Source organism: Eptatretus burgeri, chromosome 5, assembly GCF_056783735.1.
Source record: "Eptatretus burgeri isolate ZD-2024b chromosome 5, Ebu_testis_v1, whole genome shotgun sequence".
In the NCBI taxonomy this organism is placed as follows: domain Eukaryota; kingdom Metazoa; phylum Chordata; class Myxini; order Myxiniformes; family Myxinidae; genus Eptatretus; species Eptatretus burgeri.
Window position 1 is genome coordinate 92,180,131 of NC_140965.1, and position 25,279 is coordinate 92,205,409.

The 25,279-nt window shown below is 41.2% G+C and overlaps 1 protein-coding gene and 1 long non-coding RNA gene across 19 annotated transcripts in view; one reads left to right on the plus strand and one right to left on the minus strand.

Moving 5' to 3' along the window:
- Nucleotides 1-25,279, minus strand: part of LOC147026954 (signal peptide, CUB and EGF-like domain-containing protein 2) — a 506,981-nt gene that overhangs the window by 313,689 nt on the left and 168,013 nt on the right. For 16 of the 17 annotated variants that reach the window (XM_085882882.1, XM_085882881.1, XM_085882885.1 and 13 more), the window contains one exon: nt 22,380-22,496. The exons of the other annotated variant lie outside the window; for it this stretch is intronic. In XM_085882882.1, the coding sequence (XP_085739008.1) occupies nt 22,380-22,496 (117 nt within the window). The remainder of the gene's footprint in view (nt 1-22,379; nt 22,497-25,279) is intronic. 17 annotated transcript variants of the gene reach the window in all.
- LOC147026956 (uncharacterized) overlaps nt 1-25,279 on the plus strand; it is a 39,964-nt gene that overhangs the window by 3,895 nt on the left and 10,790 nt on the right. The window lies entirely within an intron of this gene.

Below are 25,279 nucleotides of genomic sequence, written 5' to 3' on the forward strand. Positions count from 1 at the left end.
ATCACATGAATTATGTAACGATTTCGACCAAATTAACAACTTAACATTCCCATGGAACAATGCAAATGTGTGCAAAAGTTTGAGGCTGTCGTGTTATCCGTTCTGGAGAAGAATATGTTTTTAGGTTTTGGAGAAAATCCAATATGGCCGCCATACCACGTGACCTGGGTCATCAAATGTTTCATAGTATAAACTTCAGGTGGAGAGTTATTATGTTGTTAAGTTTCTTTGAATTTCATCCAACAGTTTTCCCTCGAGATCCACGACAAATTAAGTCAGTAGAACATAAAAACGCCTTTAATAATAATAATACTAACGAATTCAATAGGGCTTCAGCCATTTGGCTTGAAGCCCTAAATATTTCTAAATTATATATATCATGGAGAAATTCTATCAGAAAGGTGTTTGACTTCCCAAGTGGGACCCATATTGTACTCTTTTACCAGTCATTGCTGAATTTCTACCTTCAGTATTGAATGTCAACTATTATGTCGTATAGCAAAATTTATATGTGGTTCTTCGTCTTCTCATAATTCTTACCTGAGGTTGCTTAATTATGAATCTTGTAACAATGGGTAGTATGTCATCAGTCGCTAAAACTTTTAATTACATTTTATATAAATGTAAGTTCTCGGTCAATACCTTTTATGCTCCTAATGCCCATTTAATGTATGCAAGCATAGAATTATCAGCAGTTTTACTAACACTGCATGATGATGTTATTGTACTTAAAGGTGCCTTTGTGCATTCAATTATATTTGAGAGAGAAGAAGCTCCACAGTGCCTCTCTGGAGCAGAACTTTCTGAATTTGAATTGTTAACTGTGCTTTGCACAAAGTGAATTTGTCAAAAAGTTATTTACGACTATTACCCATGTGGTATTTCTTTTTTATTCCCAATTTTGGTACGAATAAAGATTTTTTGGTACGAATAAAGATATTATTATTGTTAATACTGCTTGTATATTTTTGCCGCAATAATCCTCTGCGTGATACGTGATAATAAATGATTATGAATTACAGTTGTTTTCAAGTTGTGGTCATTATGTGTTACTGTGCAATGTAATGATGTTGCAATACAACTTCAATGTTTTGATAATGGCACCGGTAGAACAGCGGTGCTCCGCTGGCCCCAGACCTATGGGTCGAGGGCTCCATCAAGCTGGAGGCTGAAGGGTGTCATGCACTGCAATGTTCGTTTAGTTGGCGTGCAAAGAAAAGGGTAAAAAAGGTAAATTTTATGAACGTTGTGATAAAGTTGAAAACTAACGTCATGCTTCAATGTGGAAATCTGACGTCATGGGTGTTGCAAATACAACTTCCCACTGACCCAATTCTGACGTCAGGTACAACCAGAACACGACGCTGCAACAACGTCAGATTTCAATGTTGTCACAACGTTGAAAACCGACGTCATGGGTGTTGCAAATACAACTTCCCACTGACCCAATTCTGACGTCAGGATAGAACTGGCAAACGACGTTGCAATAACGTTGTGTGCTTGCTGGGTCTGGCCTCTCCGCCCGGCAGGGCTGTGGCCAGGCAGAGGTACGCTGTGCGGCTCGGGCTGCATGGCTTGCAGAGAAGCAGCGCATTGACCGGCGCTGACCGCCGGTCGCCGTGGATGGCCTGGGAGTTCGGTGCAGGGCGATTCGTGTTGTGGTGCTGCGAGGCGATTCTGCAGCTTGGAACCCTCTGGCCAGAAGTACAATGAGGCCACTTCTGGTCATGGCGGCGAGCCCGTGTGCTGGCCGGGGCCCAACCAGAGCACCCGATTCGGGTGACGACACATGGCTTCAGGTCGTCACCCCCGCCCGCACCATGGGGTCTATAAAAGGATGGGTCGTGGGGCTGTCCGTGGTCGTCATCTTCTTTTCTAGCTCAGCGTTCCCCATCTGCTGGCTCCGCCTTCTTCACTGCCTTGCCGCTGACTCCACCCATCCATCCACTGCTCCGGGCTCTGCCTTCCTCCACCCACTGGTTTCTGATTCCGCCAAAAGTCCTTCCATCATGTCTGTCGGGCGTGCCCCATTTCTCTGGATCGACGCTTAGCTGCTCAAAGTGCCACGAAGCGGGAGACGACGCACCAGCTGACAGGGAGGTATCACCCAGCAGAGCGTCCCCCCAAAATGTATTGGTGGCGCGGTCGGGCAATCGTGCAAGGTATTGAAAGACCGTTAGTCTCATCTCCTCTCCTTTTTCTCTTCATTAACTCCTCTTCATCGGGGTGTGTTTTGTATGTGTGTGAGTGTGTGTATGTCATGGCGCCTGTCCTCGCTTAAGTTAAGATTGTACAAATATTATATCGGGATAACTCTGCTCGGTGCTGCTTTTGTAGGTTGCTTGTTTATTGTTGCACCACACTTTTGTTCCTATACCTGCTCACAGACAACAATAAACTACATTCACTGTGCCACATAGCATTTCTCGCCTGTGTGTTAATAAATCCTTTGTAGAAATGTTCCCAGCTCGTTTTTCTCTTTTCTTTCATTGATCCAGCATGGTCCATATCTTAACTTAGCCAGGACTTTATTCCCAGCGATCCGTTCCTCTAAGCCGGTATGTCCTTGGCAGTGTCACTTGGCTGCATCTGATCCGGTAAGGTGATCCGGTTCGGACAAGGCATACCGAGGGCGTGTCCCCCGTTAATTAGGTAACCAGGTTAACCCATAGACGGAGGACCCTGGGCTACGTGGTTGAGTTATTGGCGTTCACGGTCGGGTAGCGACCCGCCACGTCACAGAATTATTCATGCGCGACGGCCTACAATTCCGGGGAGTGTGGTCGGAACCCGAGATAGCTTCCCGCCCCGGTGGTCTTCTCACTATATATATATATATATATATATATATATATATATATATATATATATATATATATATATATATATATATATATATATATATTGCATAATGGAGAAATCGTGCTATATATCGTTGGTTATGCCTGGTGTTGGCTTAATGGTTATGGTGGCACGTTGGGATCCTAGAGTCCCACTTGGCTGTTGAAGTAATACCAGGTGGGGTTGACTCAGCCTGTCATCCATCCAAAGTCGGCAAAACGAGTACCAGCTTGCTGGGATGATTGAGCCATTCGACCCATCCAGGATAGTGCCCAATAGCCCACGAAACTGATTTGGCAGCACCAATGCTCTGCACAGTCTGGTCCCAATGGATGGAATGGAATATTGTTTGATCTATCGATATATATATATATGCCTGGTGTTGGCGCAGCGGCTTGGGATCCAAAAGGTCCTGAGTTCAAGCCCCGTTGGGCCACTGAATTAATACACCAGGGGGTTTACTCAGCCTGTCATCCTTCTGAGGTCGGCAAAATGAGTACCATTGTACTGGGCCGGTGTATACCCCGGTTAAAATAGGTGCACCATATCCCTGTGCCGTTAGAGGCGACCAGGGTTGCGTCCGGAAGGGCATCCGGCATAAAACATGTGCCAAATCACGATGCGGATCATATGGATGATCCGCTGTGGCGACCCCTAACGGGAGCAGCCGAAAGAAGAAGAAGAAGAAGATTATATACAGTCAACCACTGCTTTATCGTGGTTCACCTATTGCTCCCCCGGTTCATCGCGGGTTTTCCCTTGGAACGTAACTAATTTTTTCTGCGGATTCCCCCGGTACATCGCGGTAATAATATATAAAATATAAATTATTTAAGCAATAAATTATAACGTGTGGTGCTCGACCAGTCACACAACGCACGAGACAAAGTTTCGCTTGTGAACTTCGAATATTTTCTACGTTTTTTCTCCAAGCCCCACGATGCCGCCCAAACGCCCTGCACCTTCTAAGGCTTCTGACAAGGAACCGAAGCGCCAGAGGAAGGTCCTGGGACACTCCAGGAGAATGTTAAGGTGCTCGATATGCTTTGGGAAGGAAAAAGGTTTGCCGCCGTTGGACGAGCACTGCTCGTACCCAGCACCTCAAAACCGACCAGACCAGACGAGTCCATCTCCGGCACCTCAAACCCAATCACTGCCAAACCGACCAGACCAGACGAGTCGATTTTTTTGGGGGGGGAGGCGTCCATTCATTGCGGATTTTCACTTAGCGCGGGGAGATTATTTATGGAACGTAACCCAATGCGAGAAATGGGGGATTACTGTATATATAATCGCATTCTAGAAAATGCCCCTCCCCCCCTCCCATCGCTTCGGAGATGGGAGAACTAAGACTGGGGTGGTGGTGGTGAGAGGAAGAGTAGTGAGGGGTGGGGTCGCAAGGAGGGGTGACAGGAGGGAGAGGGGAAAGAGAGGAAGAGTGAGGAGGGGGAGGGGAGAAATAGGAGAAGAACGAGAGAGGAGGACGGAAGGGAGAGAGAGACAGAGGATGAAGGGAGGGAGAGAGATGATGGAGGAGAGGGAGAGAAGGGGGAGCAAGGAAGAGGGAAGTAAGAGGGGGAGAGCGACGCTTTACCACACATCGCTATACATCCAGGGGTTAGAGGTTGCGAGGAGGATGGGGAAGCAAGGCCGGGGAAATGGGTGTTCTGGACTTCAGTTTGGTAGTGGGACTTGAAGGTAAAGGGTGGGAGGGGATGGGATGGTCCCATTTGCCCACATTGGTACAGGATTGAATGAAATGGGGTACATTAAAACACCATGTTCAAACAGGATAGCAAAACCACCTGTCACTTTCAATCAGCATGTTCCAGTTTAAAAGAGATTATAACATGGGCTTTGTTGAGGAATGCGATTCAAACTGCAGCTGCCACATTGTGTACCTGCTCTGGGACTGGAACTCTCTGAGGGGGTCACACACCGCTTGGAGTGCAAAAGAACATGCAAACCAGGCAAACGAACGAACACCCCTCCAGTAACCGGACTTGTCGTCAAGCCCAATCCCGCAGTCCAAACCCAGAACTCGGCTCAGGCTAAGACAGCCAAGAGCCCATCACACCCTCACTGCAATGCTTATAAACACCGGGAGACACCATTTTCCGTGCCTTCATTTAAATTTTAGCACACGTTTTACAACAAGGACAAATGTGTCCAAGAGCCACATCCAAAGGCAATAACAACAACTTCCGATATTTCGTCACGTGCCTTGATGGAGCCAATAGCGAGACCCATTATGGAGGCTCCTGTTCATGATGAGAAAATCGTGTATTTATGAAATTACAACACATTAAATGGAATAATCTTTAAATAGTAATGTAAACTTTTCGAAACTTTAAAGCAAATGTCCGAATATATTTAAAAGTTCATGATAGACGCTCTCAAAAGGCACCCTCAATGTGAGGATGTGTACAGGTGTTTCGTATTTTAGGAGATCCGGATCCTTTATATAAAAGAGCCGAGTCCTAAGGGTTTTGTCTGAAGAAGAAGAACAACAACAACAATGAGGAGCTCTTTTAGAGCCAGCGTTCGCTATGCGAGACGCGGCTAAAAATGCGATAATCCCCCGAATCTTTCAACCTGAGCCGAACCCCAAATTTCAAATTGTAGAATCAAACCCCACCATCGTCCCGACAGCCAAAACAGTGCCCATCCACCCAACCCGCACACTTCAGGCTCACAACACAAACACTACAGCATAACACAACCACCTGTGGAAACTTATCACAACCACTCATTGTTTATCACCGTTAAAATTGAAGGAGGGGTGAGAGAGGGAGGAGAGAGAGGAAGGAGGGGTGGGGGAGCGAGGCCAAACAAAGCGATTGGGGGAAGGGATGACTGGATGGATGGATTGAAGGAGGGAAGGAATGGATGGATGGATGGTTGGATGGAAGGAATGGAAGGATGGATGGAGGGAAAGTGTATTCACAGTAAGTTCTACAGTTGTTCACGAACACACGATACTACAATCTCACAGCCTGAACATGAGGTGTAAGGAATGAATGATGAATAAACTAACATATTCCCACCTGCTGTTCCTTCATCTGCCATTACATTCACCTGCAGCATCTGCAATGAGCTTAGGTGTTGGAAACCACTCTCCCCAAATAACCTCAAAAGTACTCCATCAGGGGGTCCGTCTTCAGGTGGAGCTCAGCATGACCGGTCCAAGTTTAAGGTTACATTTTAAAGTTTTGTCAGATTTAACTTAGGCAATGGAACACACTTTTGGATAATATGTGCTGTACTTAATTTACATTATTACCTAACATTGTCTTGAATGTCAATTTATAATTTTATTTTCGAAAACGACAACACCTGTGACGAAAAGGCATTTACACCACCATCGTTAAGGAAAGGAAAAAAATAATGAAAAGGCATTTACACCATGAAGTTAAAACCTGAGGATGAGGATTTAAATCGGTGATTTTTATTTTATTTCCAAGACTACACTCATTCTATATCACCGATCTGAAGTGTTGCCACATTTAATAAAATAAATGTCTATGCAAGTCTAGTATTGTTGTAATGTGCCACGGTGTGCTCGCTTTTTCTATACAAAGTTGTCTCAATGAATTTTTTTTTGTATGTGAAGCAATACTGTATAAATGTACCTTATGAAATCCATCCATGAAAATTATCATGATGGGGCCAATGGCCCTACAAAGATCAATATTGATGAGGATGACGATGATGAAGCAGCTTGTAGGGCACTCGCCAAGTGGCTTAAGCACTCAAGCAAGCACTCCAACAAAACGGTTGACAAAGAACGGCAGGCTTGGCAAGTGATTAAAAATTGCCATTCGGTCATTATGGAACACCACTCGGAGACACCCAGAGTGTCAAACAATGTCCAAATTGGACAAATGAACACTTTTTTTTAGCAGTTCGAACGATTGCTAAGGTCAATCTCTTTGTTAAAAATTTGAAATTTGGCTCAGATTAAGAGATTCCAGAGCTTATTGCATGTGCAGAAATGAAATAAAAGGCATGAACACTAGCATTTCCGGGCATTTATAAGCACTGTGATATACACAGCGATTCATAGGTCTGAAGATGAGGCATTCGATGATACAAGTGAGGAAAGTGAAAATAAGAATTTGAGTGCTTTATCATTAATAAACCATTGCGGCTTGTTCAAAGTCAAGGCATTGCTGAGCAGGCCCCCAAAAATGGCAAATTAAGACCCCAGCAAGCTGACAAGAGGGCTGATACCCTGATAAAGGATGATTAAATAAGGCCGTTAATTATCTTCAAAAGGGGTGTTCAAATTGACCCAAACATCCAATTTTCATTGATGAACTCACTTTGAGTTCCCTTTGGGGCCTGCAAAGTTTCAGGCGATTAGGTTTCACGGTTTTGGAGTTATGGAGGAGAAACAGTGACGGACACACACACACACACACACACACACACACACACACACACACACACACACACACACACACACACACACACCACACACCAGAACAAAATTAATCTCACTCGCATTAAAAATGCAATGACGTGTTGTAAATGAAGTCTTGATAAGTAATCCCTCGTCGCCTCTCCAGCGGGTGGTGAAGAAGAAGGGCTTCTTAGCATCGAGCCGCCATGGCTTTAAAATGGCATTAATAATGTTAAGCAGAAGAGGAGACTACTCGTTTGTTGCTGTCATGGTCGTTCACCAAACACACTAAATCCACTGCACTCAATTATTTTGATGGTGCAGAACAAAAGTCACTCTTAAATATTGACGGGTTGAGTGACTCGTGAATAAGAAAAGGCTTGTAAGGAAAAGCGCGTGAGCTTCAAACGTGTCGTGGTGACTATCTCCTGAGAAGTGCCTTGCAGTGTCCTTCCTCTACGTTTATTGGCTCTCTCTGGAAGGACTCCACTGATTGGCTACTAGTGTTCACATGTTAGATTTATTACAAATATTAGCAAAATATAAAGAAATATTAATGAGTCATGACACTAGATCCCCACTACATCAATGACCAAAGAGAGATGATCGATAATGATGTAGATGTATGCCTGGTGTTGGCTTAATGGTTCCGGTGGTGGGCTTGGGATTCAAGGATCCTGAGTTCAAATCCCACTCGGCTGTTGAATTAATACCAGGTGAGGTTGACTCTGCTTGTCAACCTTCTGAGGTTGGCAAAATGATATGTGTGTGTGTATATATATATATATATATATATATATATATATATATATATATATATATATATATATATATATATATATATATAACAAGCAAGTTACAAATAAGAAGATAGAAAGAGGAAAAGTTCACAAATACCCTCCATTGGCCTTGAACCCCTTGTTCACTCTGCCATTTGATCCTTTTCCCCATTGAAACGATGTCCAACAATTTGCAGATTCGACATTCACAGCATTTTTCAAGAAAGTAACTACTGCAAATGCTGGGGTCCACAGTATATATGTATATGTATATATGTGTATATATATATATATATATATATATATATATATATCTGCATTTGCAGTAGTTACTTTCTTGAAAAATGCTGTGAATGTCGAATCTGCAAATTGTTGGACATCGTTTCAATGGGGAAAAGGATCAAATGGCAGAGTGAACAAGGGGTTCAAGGCCAATGGAGGGTATTTGTGAACTTTTCCTTTTTCTATCTTCTTATTTGTAACTTGCTTGGATATCTTGACCATGGATAGATATAAATATAGCATCAGTGACTCATCACCTCCTCATTATTACTTTGTGGCATGCTCATGAATCACATCCGTCCCATGACTTTTCATCCAAATGAACCAATGGTCCAATTCATCCCCCTTTACATCACGAACAACCCATGTGCTAACTCACATACTAACCTGCATACTCGAGCATATTTAATAATAATTTAAATGCTAGCCATCATGACCCTGAGAAGTTTCATGTGGGAGGAACACCTCATTTATTTATATTTTAATATACTTCATTTCACTCGATCACTACTCACCTATTCACTGAAGCTTCCGTTCTTCAAAGATGTGGATATTTTCCATCGACATAAATAATAAGGCTGAACCAAAAGACCGTACGAGTCACAAGGTAGCAGCTTATGTCCATGATCCCCTCAGGGCAGGTTGTGGCCTTCAGGAATAGAATTGCTGCACCATCGTCCAATTCAAGCAATGCAAGTTCAGTCCACTCATTCTTGTGCAGCAAGTTTGATGACCCCTCCTAAGTGTTTCCAGACACAGAATTTTGCCAATTACAAATGCACCAATTTGATTCTTTGAACGCCAATCATTTGGGTGAAACCTTTTTATATTATGGAGTAAAATCAATTACTGGTATCAAGGTTCTGTTCACTCATTAAATGCAGTGAAAAATCATATCACTCCACATTCATAACTGATTTTGGCAGCTTGCACAGTCAGGATCCGGTTAATTCGACTCTGAAAAAGCTTTGAGCTGCCATATTGGATTCTCTAAGTGAGTACATTTCACAGCGCCATTGCCGTGAGTGATACCGATCCAGCCTGAGCCAGTGGGAAGAAATAAAACAGCCAGGGCAAAAAAGTTCACAAAGCTCTCTGCCTTAAAAACTGCTACCTGTCAAGAGAAAGAAACCACTTGCCAAGAGCAACTTGAATCCTGCACTCACGCCCCTCCCCAAAGGCTTTCAGTCAAAACACCAATCCCACCTCTCTCACCAAATCCCCTTTGCATTCATTAAGATGTGTTCATAAAAAATCCCAAGCAGCCTTTGACTAACTGAAGACCTTGACGCAATTGAGACAGCATCGGGTCAGGTAAGCTCTTACTGTCAGCCATTAAAACTTGCAGAACAAAGTGAAAGGTCAATATGGCTGACACATGCACATATGAAACCGATGGATGACGCTTGAGGTAACAGGTGTCTTAACTACTGCATGCGTGCACTTAAAGGGGAACCCAAACACAATTTTATTTTTCTAAAAACCAATGAGAATCATTCATCATGATCGCATTTGAAGTGAAAAAAATTGAACTTTTTTGCCAATCACAAGGTGTCAAAAAATCCCGAGAGTGTCGATTTTCTATTTCGTCAGTGACATCACATCTGGAAGCCACCTGATCCAAACGACGGTTTTACATGGAGAAACAGTGCATGTCAAGCTCCGATTCAGATACTGATTCCACCGTCATTAGTAACTGATGGTTGTCAGAATACTGAAACTGATCAGTGGGGTTTTGAAGACAAAACAAGAAGCGATTACTTTGATATCGCGTGGTTGCGGGCAGTAAAAGGTTAAGAATGATGAAACAATTTTGCAGTTATAAAATTTAAATGTAGACACGGTGAATTAGCATGCATGATGGGAAGAGTTGTGACGTTGGATAAATTTCTATTTATAGCCCTCAGATCAAATGTACGTACACGGCCATAAGTGTGACAGAAGACGTGATAGAAGACACAGGACAGAATAGCCAATTATATTACAGCGTGATGTCGCCGCACTGTAATAACCACTTCTGTCACCAAAAAGAGGAAGAAATCACCTCCACAAGACGTTTTAAAAACACTTCTGGTGAAAAACAATGAAGAACAAGAGTTACAACGCTGCGCGTCAACAACTAACGGAACAGGAAGATTATCACTTCCTGCTCAGAAAATCAACTTCCGGCGTCACGCAGAAAACGATTCAACACAAAAAACGTCGCTCTTCGGCATTAACCCCGCCCACAATCCACCCATGAATCTCCGCCCACAATCCACCCGGCAATCTCCGCCCACAATCCACCCGGCAATCTCCACCCACATCACACCCAACAATAAGTGTGACAGAAGACACAGGACAGAATAGCCAATTATATAACAGCGTAATGTCGCTGCGCTGTAATTAGTAATGGAAACACTTTTGGGGGAATTGCGGATCCGTATTGTTTTGAGCCTTGTGAGAGCGATTCAGAGGAAGAAGAAGGAAGTGCTCGTGAAGATGAAAATGCTGGTTGTATGGTCACTTCAGCTCATTACCTTCGCATTCTGCGAAAGGTTATGTTTTGGTCGGCGTGTTTATTTATTTATTTATTTATTTATTTGTAATCCTGTGATTCGTATAACTCAAAAAGTATTAAACCGAATTGCATGAAATTTGGTGGGATGTTTGGTTATTAGCCAGGAAGCATTCGATTAGATTTTGGGATCGTTCGGGTCAAGGTCAAGGTCACGAAAAGGTTAAAATCGTCTTTTTACGATAACACGGTCAATTTTTATTCAATTTGCATGCAACTAACGCCAAAATGTTCAGAATTCAACGCCTCATCTTGTGATATGCAATATGACACAATGACGCCCATACTCTTGTTACCGGTTAGGGGTCAAAGGTCAGGGGGGTCACGACCTTGAAAAATATGCGGTTTTTGTCATAACGCGGTCAATTCTTGTCCGCTTTACATGAACCCAGCACCAAAATGTTCAGAATTTAATGCCCAATCTTGTGACACAATGACGTCATAACACATGTCACCGGTTGGGGTAAAATGTCGGGGGGGGGGGTCACGCCCTTGAAAAATATGCGGTTTTCGGCATAACTCAGTCAATTCTTATTCGATTTGCATGAAACCAGCATCAAACGAGATTACCTTCTCTTGTTGAAACGTTGTATTCACCGAGCTTGCGAGTGAAGACTCACCAAAACGACGTGAGTTGATTGTTGTTTAGTCCGTGGCCCCCGAAAGTCGGGGGGGGTCATGACATTATAGATATGTGGTTTGTGTCATAAGACCATTCATATGAAACCAGTTCCCCACACTCATACCAAGAACAAAAAAAGTAGTGGCGGCGAAGGTATGCGCTCTATGAGTGCCCGATCTAGTTAGGGTTTGATTTTCCATTCAATTGATGGTTTATCAGGGAGGGATTTTATATTAATTGATAAATCGATTTATATATTACTTGAGCAGAAATGCCCATCATTGCCTGACAGCATGGATACAGCCGACAAAATGGGTGACGAATGCTTTGTTCCACGTCACAGGCTGACCAGGTGTTTTGTATGTTTCAGGATTGTCCCGTTTCATACTTTCCTTGGGCACCATTTGTGTCCGTGCCGTGTCCTACCATCATGCCTGTGAAGTGGAGATGGCGACTTGAGTCAGCGACTTGGACTCGTCGCAAATTTTGTGACTTGATGCTTGACTTGAGACTTGGCCTTTGAGACTTGAGCTTGGAGACTTGTTGACAATGATGACGAATGAATCAACACCATATCAAAATAAGTATATCTGTCATTTGTGACAAATTTCCATTTGATGTCTGGTCGGATGTGATTATGTTTATAAACAAAGACTGCCAGAGTTGCGTACCAAAGGGAGCATGAACTCAAGAAATAGATCATGTCGAGCTTAGAAAAGGTAGCAGTTATACAGCGCCCAAAGTGCTGCTGAGCTCCAAACCTCTGATCACACATACATCTGTCTAGTGGAGTAAAAGGAGGTAAGTTACAGAGAAAAGCAAGTATAGCTATAGTATCTTTCATTATATGGATTCTACATACTTGAATTCAGTAGGCATGTATGCCATACGGCCTATATATGGAATTATTGCTGCTCCTCAGTTCATTTAACATATATTTTGGCCTGTCTGTTTGTCTGTCCTTTATGCAAGCACAAACTGTTTGACCGAGAGTGACCAAATTTGACACAGGAACCTCTTATGAGATGAAGAATGTAAGCACAGAGTCGGTCAGCCTGACTGTTTGTCTGTCCTTAATGCAAGCACAAACCGTTTGACCTAGAGCGACCAACTTTGGCAGGGGAACCTCTTATGAGATGAAGAATGAAAGCACAGAGTCGGTTAGCCTGTCTGTTTGTTTGTCCTTTTGCAAGCACAAACCATTTGACCTATAGCTACCGAGAAAACCATTTCACCTAGATCTACCAAGTAAGGAGTGCGTAGCGCATGGGATCTGCAACAACATTGCATTTGACTGTACCTGCAACATGAACAAGTGTTTTATTTGGTGCAATTCTGCATTTTGGTGCATTTTTCACGAAAATCGGTCCCGTCATGTGCATAATGGTTGTTGCAGGAAGTTAATGTGGCAATGGTTTTTTGCAGTTTTCGAAAAAATCCCAACAACTTTACTATGCCACCAAAGAAACAGATCGACATCAGCAGCCAGAAAAAAAAATATAAGAAGCCCGGAAGCAGGAAAGCTCACAAGAAAGAAAATCATGCCTTGAAGCTGACCGTGAACGACATGCAACAGCCAGAGCAACAGAAACATTGCAAGAACGCTTAAACAATGTGTCAGCATACCCTACCAGTACCCAATTAGCTTCTTCCAAGTTTCTTTCATTTTTTTTTTTTAAGTCGACGTGTTTTATGGCTCATAATGGAACTAAAATAAAGAAAGACATAAACACACACACACACACACACACACACACACACACACACACACACACACACACACACACACACACACACACACACACACACACACACGTTTGAGCTTTGAGTAGATGTTCTTACCAATACACCGTGAAGACTGAGCATCACTGTGGAGTTTGCTGCTACTCTGCGCATGCCGTTTCACTTTGCAGAGTTGCCAGATTTGAAGAGTGGAAATGTTGTCTTGGAACCTCAAAATTATCATATTTTCAGTAAAACTAACGTACGATTCAAACGAACCATGTGAAATAGTTTTTTTTAACCCGCTGTTAACCCACAATGCACAGCGATGTTTCAATTTAATAACTGTCGACCATAGATTTGTCACGCCATTCTCAAGAGAGTTATTCCTGTTTCTTCCTGGTTTTCCCTTGCTGCACACGACCTCTGCTGTATTCGTTTCTCCCATTATGAATGCATCAATGCATGAGAGTTATATAACAACACCTTTGCTATATAAGTAGCCTTAAGAAAACAACAAAAACATCAAAACATGGAAGTGTGATGTGCAGTATTATGCACCACCTTTGAATAAAACGATCAAAACATCCTTATATCAGATATTAAAGGTGAAGATTATTATATTTTTGGAAAGAAGAGATAAATGCGATGTCACATGATAACATTCATCACTCTGTGACGTCACATTGTGAATGGTTGAGCTCGACTGAAATGTCACAAAAAGTGCACTAAAGTTAATACAGAGAATATCAACTCGGGATTGTCAGAGGCATATTTGAAAGTATTGTTTTAAAAGAAATTAATATTTTAAAATAAATTTTTAGGTTACTTTTTTTTCCCGAGGAAACGGATTCTGACCATATTTTGACGATTCAGTAGCTTATTTAATGAGTAAATCGTGTTTAAAATAATCCTTACCATATTTTTCTCCTTATTTATGCTCCAATTCGTATATTTTTGTTGTAGACCAACATACCACCACTTTCTGAACTCATTGCATCCACCTGCACACTGTAATGTCATTAAAAACAAATGATAATAAAAAAAAAAATATATATATATATATATATATATATATATATATATATATATATATATATATATATATATATATATATATATATATATATATATCACTGAAATGACGAAGCCCTAACCCTAACCTAACTGGACGTGTGCACATCCACAGTCCACGTGCTTGGAAGTCAGAACTCAGAAGTGACATGTGCATTGCTTTTCTCAGTTGCTCTCAATGCACATACTTACATGATGTTACACCTGCATGAAAAATGCTGCGTGAGGTGTGACGAAGAAGGTCATAATCTGCCCAGCAGACTGAGAAAAACGTTATGAAACTAAACTGAAAATTGAAGGTCAAGTACTGAACTTTATTTTTCGAAATTGCCAGAATTATTGTACATTTTCAATCATCGATCGTATATCGTACAAGAGGTTGAATTATAATCGTAGAGCTGGCAACCCTATCACTTCGTTATCGGTAGCATGGCAGAGATTTTGAGGGTGATCATATTTGCTTATAAACATTTGAATCCACCAACCTTCCATATTTGGAGTGGAATCACCAAGTTTAATGACATGCAAAAGACTGAGTCTGGCCACCGAGTTTCGTTACCGATTGTAACCGTTTTGGTCACCAAATGTAAGCATTACACCACCAGGTCTGGTCAACGAATTGGAATTAAAGCAATTAAACTTGGCATTTATTTTCCATGTCATTTATTTTACAGAGTACACTCCCCCAGAGAATCATCAAGTTCATATCAACAACCAGCTCTTGACTCGTGTAAACCTTTTGCATATTAAAGGCTTACACATAACCAAGGTCTATCTATGACATAAATGACATTAGGACATAATATTTGACTTGAGAATTGACTTGTGACTTTCCCTCAGACTTGAAAATTGACTTGAAACTTGGCTCAGGTGACTTATTAACATCTCTGCTATGAGGTATCGATGTCCCTCCACAGTGGATGGGGGATTGTGGGTGGATGGCGGAGGGGGTGGGGGGGGGAGAGAGAGTGGTGGGATGGTGGTGGGTATTGTGGGAGTGATGATTGATGGTGGATTGTGGGAGTAAGAGGGGACACCCTGAAAGTTTTAGCGTCCTTGGTCAAATCCTCTCGAAGGATTAGATGATGCATACATAGATACATACATACATACATACATACATACATACATACATACATACATACACACATACAATACATACATATTTTCTCTCCACTAGAAATATATGGTGGTTCATTTGATTTGTCGAAATTTGTGTTGATAATATATATTTATTTTCAGGTGCTCTTGTGGTAACTGCCAGGCAAGAGCAGTAGGTGATAGATTCACAGCTCAAATCGTCCATGTACATGTTCTGGTAGCTGGGTAGAGATGGTGTTACTGCTTCAAGTGATGGCTTTTTCTTCCGCTTAATAATGGGGATGGCATCCTCTCTCAATCACGGTGGATAACTACAAGATCTTGCCATCTCTGTTGTTTCGAAGCAGTGCTTTGTAACATGTTCAGAGCACAAAAGCGAACATTTTGGAGGCCTCATCCACACGCAGGTATTTCGGACAAACCTTGTCCAATTTCTGGCAAAATTAGGGCCTTTTGGCCATTGGAGTAAGAAGCCATTTCAGTTTGTATTACTAAACAAGCACCAAGGATGCATCGGTATACTTGTGGAAAATCGAAAATTATTCACCGTCTGAATTAAAATCATGCCACGATGTAACCCGTATACAATACGGATCTGACAATCGACTCCCGGGTGTGACAACACGGCTAAACTTAAGAAGAAGAAGAATATTTCGACTTTTAATCGCAAATTTACCTCCTTAATAATTGGGAAATCAGAAAAAGACACATCAAATCTGTTTAGTGGGGTATGAAGGGATAGAGTAGCATTGAGGTGGTGTAAGCGTTTGGGTTCCCCTTCAAGCATGAAGGTGATGAGAGCTGAAAAGCAATGAATTGACATGACACGAACAAAATTTCGAAAGTAGAGCAACTGTTGTTGTAAAATTGTCTTCACGGTGTCATTCTCGATCAATTTGTTGATGTTTGCTTCTAGGGATGGGTAATTAACTGAAGCGAGAAGTTATTTCATTAAATATCACGACTGTCAAAATTCATTTGGTCGAAAGAAGGAATGTTGCGGAATAGAAAAATAAAATGAAATAAAATAACACCCACGTTCATGTTTTCATAATCTCTGTAGCCTCAAGTTTACAACACCCTTAATTTATTTGCCAAAACATTCCATCCAAAGCAAGATTTGCAACTGCTACTATAACCAAAACATTCAATAATCTTGCACATAAGCTGAGGATTTACATTTTTCTCCTCTTAATGGTTTGTGAAACTTGTGTAAACGGTACTCTCCTACTCTTTGACGATACTGTTTGTGATTAAAAACTTCTCTTACATCTGTGACAATGAGATTTGTGTGTACATTATTCAAGGCTCAAGTTGGAGCTGTTTTGATAAAGTGGCGTGCATGAAAGACGGAACATTTTCAAGCACAATGTAAGCATATGTTACTTCTCTCCGAAAGGGGCATTGTTGGGGTTTTATTTATTATCACTACTGGGAATGTGTTTACTTACCTCCGCCACTAAAGGTGAACGGGGGTGATGTTTTCACCCCTGTTTGTCTGTCTGTTAGTCTGTCTGTGAGCAGGATATCTCAAAAAGTTATGGATGGATTCGGACAAAATTTGGGGGCCAGGTTCGGTGTGACAAGTACGAATTGATTACATTTTGGTGAAGATCCAGATCGGGATCTGGATTCTAGAATTTTTTAAAGTGATTTTTCACCATTGAGTTTGGGACAACACAATATATCACGTGATATTTCAAAAAGTTGTGGATGAGTTATGACAAAACTAGGTGGATGAGTTGGTTAGGTGACAACAACAAGCTGATAATATTTTGGTTTAGGTCTGGGTGCAGATCCGGCCTATCAGTGGGACACAAGATGTAAACTGTTCAGCCTGGCAGAGGTATGCACTACACCGAGTGCTGTTCCAGTTACCTCCACCCACCAAAGGTGGACGGGGGTTATGTCTTCATACTGTTTGGCTGTTTACGTATCTGTTTGTTATCTTGCCAAAACGAATTTTTTGCAAGATATGTTAGTCAGCTTGTATGTTTTTTTTTTGTTTGTTTGTCTGTAATCACGTATAAAAAATTCTGCAGAGCACAGTTATCATTGGAAATTTTTGTAACTTCACATATCAGAGGCCTATAGAGGTCCCTTTCAGCGCATAAAATTTTGAAGGTCAAAGGTCAAGGTCACTTTGTCAAAATCAGGGGAGTCGACGAAACCCTTATTTTTTGAGTAATTTTGATCGGATCGTCTTCAAACTTCATGGGAATATAGTTCATGGTCTGGCGCTCAGCTGATTAATTTTTGGTGGCGATTGGCCTTGACCTTCATGGTTAGCGCCGAAGGTCAAACATATTTGACCCCAAGGTCAAATTTTCAAGTTTTAGGAACCATATCGTGTCATACCTCAAATTGAACACTTCGATGAGTGCTTTCTAGATATGTCAAGCTTGAGACATTATGACGTCATTTGGTGAGGTTGAGGCAAACGCATATTTTTCATGGTTACTCTAGAACGATTCTCATCGGAATCTCTCGTAGGCAGATATTCCTCAAGGAGTCGCTCCTGGTGGATAGCACCTCTGTTCACTTCAGTGTGACCTTATAGAAGTCACACGTGGTCACCTTTTGGCAAGATACGGCTCACCCTGCGGGTGACTGGTTTATTTTTCTGTTTGTTTGTCTGTCTGTCTGTATGCTGGATATTTCAAAAAGTTATGGACGGATTCGGATGAAATTTGGTGGGCAGGTTGGGTGTGACAAGGACTAATTGGTTGGGTTTTGGTGAAAATCTGGATTCAGATATGAGAATTTTTAAAGTAATTCTTCACCATTCAGAGATCAGGTAAAAAAAAACAACAATATGTAACGCGATATCTCAAAATGTTTTGGACGGATTCGGATGAAACTTGTTGGGCAGGTTGGGTGTGTGACAAGGGCGAATTTAATAAATTTTGGTGAAGATTTGAATCCATATCCGGATCTGAGAATTTTAAAGTGATTCTTCACCATTGAGTGATAGGGCTAAAACAGATATATAGCTCGATATTTCAAAAAGTTATGGACAGATTTGGACAATACTTGGTGGGTGAGTTGATTAGGTGACATCAACAAGCTGATGAAATTTTATTTCACGTCCGAATCCAGATCCGGCCTATCAGTGGGATACAAAATGTATGGTGTCCACCGAGTGCCTTTTAGTTTATTTATGTAATTCTTTTTATTTTCTTTGCCAATGTCTAAATATCATTGCCTGTCTGGAGAGCTCAAATGAAAAGATGGTCTGCAAAAATCTGATGAACCACTGCATCGCACCGTGCTTGGGGTCTGTGTGAGCTGTCAAAGGACAGAAAAATTGCTGCAGAATGTCCAGTCCATATTTGTTTTTGAGGCGGGTTTGAAAAAAAAATGGTCCTTTCATGGGTTGAACATAACTACTACAGTGAGGCCCAGGAGTTTGAGAGACTCCGTTTCTAACGAAGGATGGTTGCATAAGAAGATATGACGACATGACAAGTGGTCTATTTAGACAGACAGGGTCAGAAATTATTGTTCGATGACAGGGGTCAGACATTTTGGAGTGGGGCAGGCCCCCATGACAGCCACCAGATCTGCTGGTGAGATCTTCATTTTACTGATGGAAAGATTGACTTGTTTCATTATTTTCAGATTAGTCTTGGATTGGGGCAATATTTGTCACTTAGCAAGCACAGGGGAAGCAAATAATAGAAAAATAGTTGCAGAAGAGCATTTACAGAAGAACTACCAGTTGAACAAAACCAATATATTTCTTGTATACAGAGTCAAGGCTTATGGAAGAGCTAGAACACCAAACGGATCAATATGCAACAGAATGGGGAAGAGCACCAACAGCAGGGTTGAAGGACGAAACAAAGGGAGACTTGGATAAATTGGTATAGGGAGAATGAGGGGTAGGGAAACACACGTGGGGTGGACAAGATGGATATGGGAGCAAACTCTCAGGAAGGAAAAACTGGAAATTTGGAAGGAGGTGGACTTGGGGTGGAGGGGATGGAGGGGGGGAGGTTAATCAGGTGTAGAAAAGATCATGCTTTGAATGGGGGTGATCTTAGATGGTGGTGAAGAGATGTCTTGAAAACATGGAGGAAAGACTGAGATTGAAGAGAACATGGATGTTGGTTCCACAGGCAGGAAAAAAAACCCAAAACAAATGAGTGGAGACGAGTAGTGATTCTAGATTTTGGGAGGTTCACCAGAATGGGATTGATGGTGAACCGTGTGTGCCCTGCAGATACTTGCCAACTTTGAAATGTGGCTTGCTCAAGAAAGATCATGGCTGATAATGAGACCCAGGAGTTTGAGAGACTGGACTTCCTCAAACGGACTGTTAATAAAGTAGAGAGGAGGGTTTGCCAGAAGGTCCTTTTGGAGGGAGATAGCGAGAGTGTGAGATTTGTTAGGATTGTAAGACGTATTCCAAGTGTTTGACCAGTTTGTGATTTTATTAAAGTCTGAAGAGAGAGGGAAGAGGTTGCTACCTGTCTATCTGAAGGATAAGGGATGCCATGGCAGAAGGTGGAGTCATCAGCAAATGCAGTAGATAAAGGGTTAGTTGTCAGAAAACAGTTGCACCATCCAGTCCTGCTGTGAAGGAGGTATCAAGACCTGTGACTTTTCTTGATTGTATAACAAATGTGATTTTACATATCACCAAGCATTTAAGGAAAGATAGTGGTTGAAGAACTGAGATCTTCGTTGGAAAGGAAGTTGGTTTCTCACTAACTTATAGTGACCGCCGTGCACTTGGTTTGGTCGTTATGGAAAAATAAGGTGTCAGAGGATGAGAAGGCCTTTCAAATGGCTCAGTAGCATTTTTCTCCAAATTAAACTTCATGAAGCATGGCTTGAAAGAAAGGTCGGAGAACTTCAGCGAGACAGGATCTTTTGGTAATAAAAAGAAAGAGAAGCTACTTGTACAAGCCAAGTGAAGAGCTAATGGCAGAACAGGATGAGAAGCTTCACCTCTGCTTGTTAAAGAGAGAGCATTTTGAGGTTATGAGCTTGGACAGCTCCCCAAAGACTGCCAGCAAAACGGACTTCTTTAGTCCGAAAAGATCAGGTGATCCCACAGGATTCCCACAGGAACAGAATAAGCTTGCCAGGAATGGTCGATGACAGAAAGTTCAACGTGGCTGCTCATTTGCTGACAGCAAAGTTGTAAAGCTGACTGACCTGGTGATGCAGCCACCTCAAAGAAAGCTTAAATTGCTCAACACACACCTGAGATTCCTGTTCCAACTCCCAGATAGTCAGTATGATAACAGTTAAACATATTACACAAAAAAAACGGTTAAAATGCAATCTGCAGCAAACGGCAAATTGCCTCCATTGGTTCGTGTCACCATAGTTTACGCTGTGATCTCTTATAAGTGATGTAACTCGGCTGAGTGCCACCACAAGAACCTTTCACGGTTTGCTGAAAGTAATCCAATTTTATTGTTTGACATTGCAACTAAGCAGTAGTTTTGTAAATAAAAATATAAACTAAAAGGGTGAAGATGACTTGGAAAAGAATGGAAAGATTTTGAGTTGATTAAGGTTGGTGGACGATAGCTCCATATGAACCGTTTCATGGGAAGGAATAAAACATCCCTGCTCACTTTATCTTTTCTTATTGGTGTATCGTCCTGAGGATAAGGCTCATTTAGGAGCTTGCACACATTACATAAAATAGAGGGACATTGGCACAATGGATAAACACAAGAGTTCGGATTCTAAATTGGGACAATACATCATGAAACGAGTATGCAGGCCATACAATAAAAATAATATATTTTACTACATGGCTTTAAACGAGTTCCCTTGCAAGGAATTCCAACACACGAGGAGGCCATCAGGCCTGCACAATGGAATGCCAACTTATGGTTGTTTGTCTGTGCTTTATCCTTTTAAAATGCTGAGCATCAAGCAAGGAAGCAGCACGTTACATTTTGAAAGTCTTTTGTATGACTTGGCTGGGATTTGAATGGCTGACCTCCCAGACTCGGAACGGATGCTCGAAACATTACGCCACAGAGTCTGGTTAATCTAAAGCATTTAATATCAGTTTTTTTTTCAGTGGCGGTTTCTAATGATTTAGAAACCTATCTGGGGTCACTACTGCTTTGTGGATGTACAATATTTGTGGATGCGTGAGCCAGATTAATTAATCACATAAAATGCTGGTCCACCAATGATGTTTCATTTAACTTAGACAGGTCCTCACATAATAGTTCAGTGATTACACAAGGAAGGTTTTACTGCATTCGAATCACATGCTCAGTGGCACTTTTGATTAAAATCAAAGCTTCCCTTCTCATTGATATTGAGAACTACTCATCTCGCTACACCACACACACAAGTACATTAAAATTACTGTGAGAAACCTGGCTGCGGAATAAAAGCCCCATTGTAAGATAAATAAATATGTGAAATAGAGTGGAGTTCCTAAACTTTTCCATGCCTTTTTGCGATGACACAGAGCAGAACAAACAGACTGCGCCTTACTCATCCACCAGCCCAAGCTGTTCACAGTCCGCAGGGATTACTGTAACATGCTCTAGACCATTTCTAAACAACCTTTCGAGCCGCTGCTGTTGTCTGACGGAAAGGGACACGTCGCCTTGAGAAAGCGTATGCACAAACAAAGGATTGTTGAAGTCATCCACAAATCACAATCCTTAAGTTATAAAGATGAACTCACAAGCACTTCAAGGCTGAAAAATAAATCATGCTGGATTACTCGAGACTAATGAAGAATAATAAACATCGCATATACTCCTCAAGTATAGCATTTTTAGCTTAGTCAAAGCAAAATCTGAAACGAGGGAGCACATGCAGAGCAACAGCATGAATGTTGTGTCGTGCACTTCTTGGTGTTTTCTCCCACTTCCCCCTGTTTACCCACGGGCCTGAAAAATCGTGACATTTCGCTAATATATTATAGTATAACCATAGTAAATTGTTAACAAACACAACATTAAAATAGCATTGCAATCACACAGTTATGACACTTGACCTCACCTTTGCAGGTCTTGCCATCAGCCTGCAAGGTGAAACCGGCAGGACAGCTGCAGTGAACGCCCGTCGAGGTGTCCTTGCAAGTTCGGTCACAGCCACCGTTATTGATGGCGCAGGTCTCTGCCAGGAGTGGAGGGAGCCACCTTAGTGGGCTGAGGCAGGGCTCATGGGAAAAGAGCCCAATTTGCAGAGATGGTGTATCAAAGCATTCACCATTCAATGTTAGTGTTTGATTGTTATTTTCTGAGTTCGGGGTATAATTTCAATTCCATGGCTAAAGGAGAAATTGCTTCGATAACTTATCTTTTTTTAAAGTTCAAAATCGACTAATAATCCATTCCAGAAAATATCAACTTGTCTTCACATTTAGGTTTAAAAGTACATTGCAAATGACTTTCAAAAATCAGTTGATCATGCAAAACGAAACATCTTTCTGAAAGTTTTTCAATGTTAGCGCAAAACACAATAAACCCATGCAAGACTTTCTTCACAACAATTTTGGTTTTTTAATTAATTCTCATGGAATTTTAAAATGGTCTTGTAATAGCACCAAAAATACATATACCTTGTACCTTACGTGCAAAGCCGCCAAGCATAAGATTGGCTGATGAGAAAAGAGACCTATTAAAGAGGAGCCTAATTTAAAAAAAAAAAAAAAAAAAAACCGGAGAATTACTACACCTGATGATTCTAAAAAGTTTTTCGTTTTATGAATTTTGAAATTAAAAATAATTCCTGTAAAGGCAAACGTATGTCTTGTCCACAACAGGCTGTGGAGCCCATACACGACGTCACATCTTGTTTGAGTTCCATGCAATTGTTGGTAAGCCAAGGTCTACCAACGTGGAAATTTACAGTTGCATCTCTTGCTTCATGGTGCCTTTCATTACGTATTAGGGTGCAAAATGAAAAAAAAAATGATATGATGAGTAGATCTAGTATTTCTCAGTTTTTCTTAAAAATTGATTTTATTTTTCTTTGAACCCCTTGTTAGGATAATGTTTTCAGTTGGCAGTTTATATGTTCCATTTCTGACTGCATTTGAGGATCAAGATTACATTTCTTTGAGGATCCTGTAGGTTTCAATGAATAGTCTCATCGATTTTCATTCCTTTGAGAATAGAGTTAAAATGCTGCCCCATCTTGAAATTCTCAAACACCCTCAATCATCTTGCTGCCTTCATACAATACCATTTTTATGATGTTATTATTCTCATTCAAAGGCATTGATTCCAAGGTTAAAAGCAGCCCTTCTAACAAGAACACAACAAACTCGTATAGCTTAAGTACCATGTAAATTTAGTCATAAATTATTAATTTCTGTTGATTATGCAAAGGGCAATGTCTGCCTCCTTCAAAGTTAACCATTTGTTTGCTTTGCTTTGAATGGCCTCCAACCTCCTATTGCTTTGAACAAAACAAAGGAGTACTGTTTGAGAATTAATTACCACACCACTAAATTAAACAAAGAAAACAGTTCCACTATTCAAGATCAGAAATTACTGAGCTGCGACCATTGCCTGAGTGTGTCACAAGTCAATAATGACAAGCAAAGGAAATATCTGGTATGTTGCGAAGAAACTAACGACCTTGGCCTATATGGAATCAGTGATGCGATAGCATTCCTCAATGAAGACCACCGATGGCCACACGGAGTCATAAGATGTAGGCCAAGGCAGTCTGGGAATCTGAAGGAACACTGCACAATTTGCTAAATGCCTCGGTATACTGCAAACCGCACTGACAGTGGTCCAGTGAAACCACTTTCATATTCTACACACGGAGCTGTTAAAAAAATTTTTCCTGTACTGCTGTCTGCAGATGACGCATACTACTTACTAGTTGCAGCTTCGTGAAAAAGGACGACATTTTATGAATTTGTGCAACAAGTGAAACAGACTAATAAAGTCTTGATATTAATTTTTTCATTATCCAGGTGGCCATCTATTTATTACGTATGTCAATATGGTGTAATTTTTGGCCCCTCTCTCTACTTCCTCCTCGTATGGCCCCCCACATGTTGCTTTTCCTACCCTCCTGACTCCGACCAAACTTGTTTCGATAATCTCTACTAAAAGCCATGCTTCCCTTCCCTCTCTTCTCTTTCCTGCCTTCCACTTGCCAAATCCTTCTATGAATATGAATTTCATCATTTCAATCCCCCACTCCACCCATATATCTAATAAATATATGGATGGCCTGCATAACTTTTATCATGATGTTTTTTTTTATATATCTTTAAAAAAATTTGTATACACTGTCGAGGCTCGTATGAGATTACATGTTTTTAGCCAGTTCATGTGTATAGATTTTTTTCAGGCTTAGTAAATTATCTTTGATCAATGGATGGCTTATTACTGATCACTGGATGAAAAATTTTTGATCACCAGATGAAAAAATTAACTATTGTAAAAACTAATTAGCAAAATGAAACGGTGATGGCTGAATGATGAGGAGACTCATGGGCTAGTTCGTGTACCAGAGCTCGTTCGTTTCAAATACAGCTTAAAGCAGTAGTGTTAAGGACCTGGACTCTAAGCTGCTTGAAATAAAGATAATTTCAGGGGAATTATCATGTTTGTAATGCATTCTTGATTTTTCAAAAAACCCAGTTGGTTCATCAGTGACCTCAAAGGAGTGAGAAATTTGCTGGAGTCCCTCAAACATCCTCTCTCCTCCCCAGTCTGTTCTACATTTAACGGAAGCCCATATATTGGCTTTTAATGCCTCTTGGGGATAGACGCTTGAAGTGTAACACATGCAAAATGCAGCACTGTCTAATCATTGACATAATTGAACATACAGTAAATAAAACAATGCACCTTCACTTTTGGTTGTGCACTGGTCCTACACGTGCCAAAAATTTCCAAAAAAATCACAAAGCACCTGAGCTACATCATTCT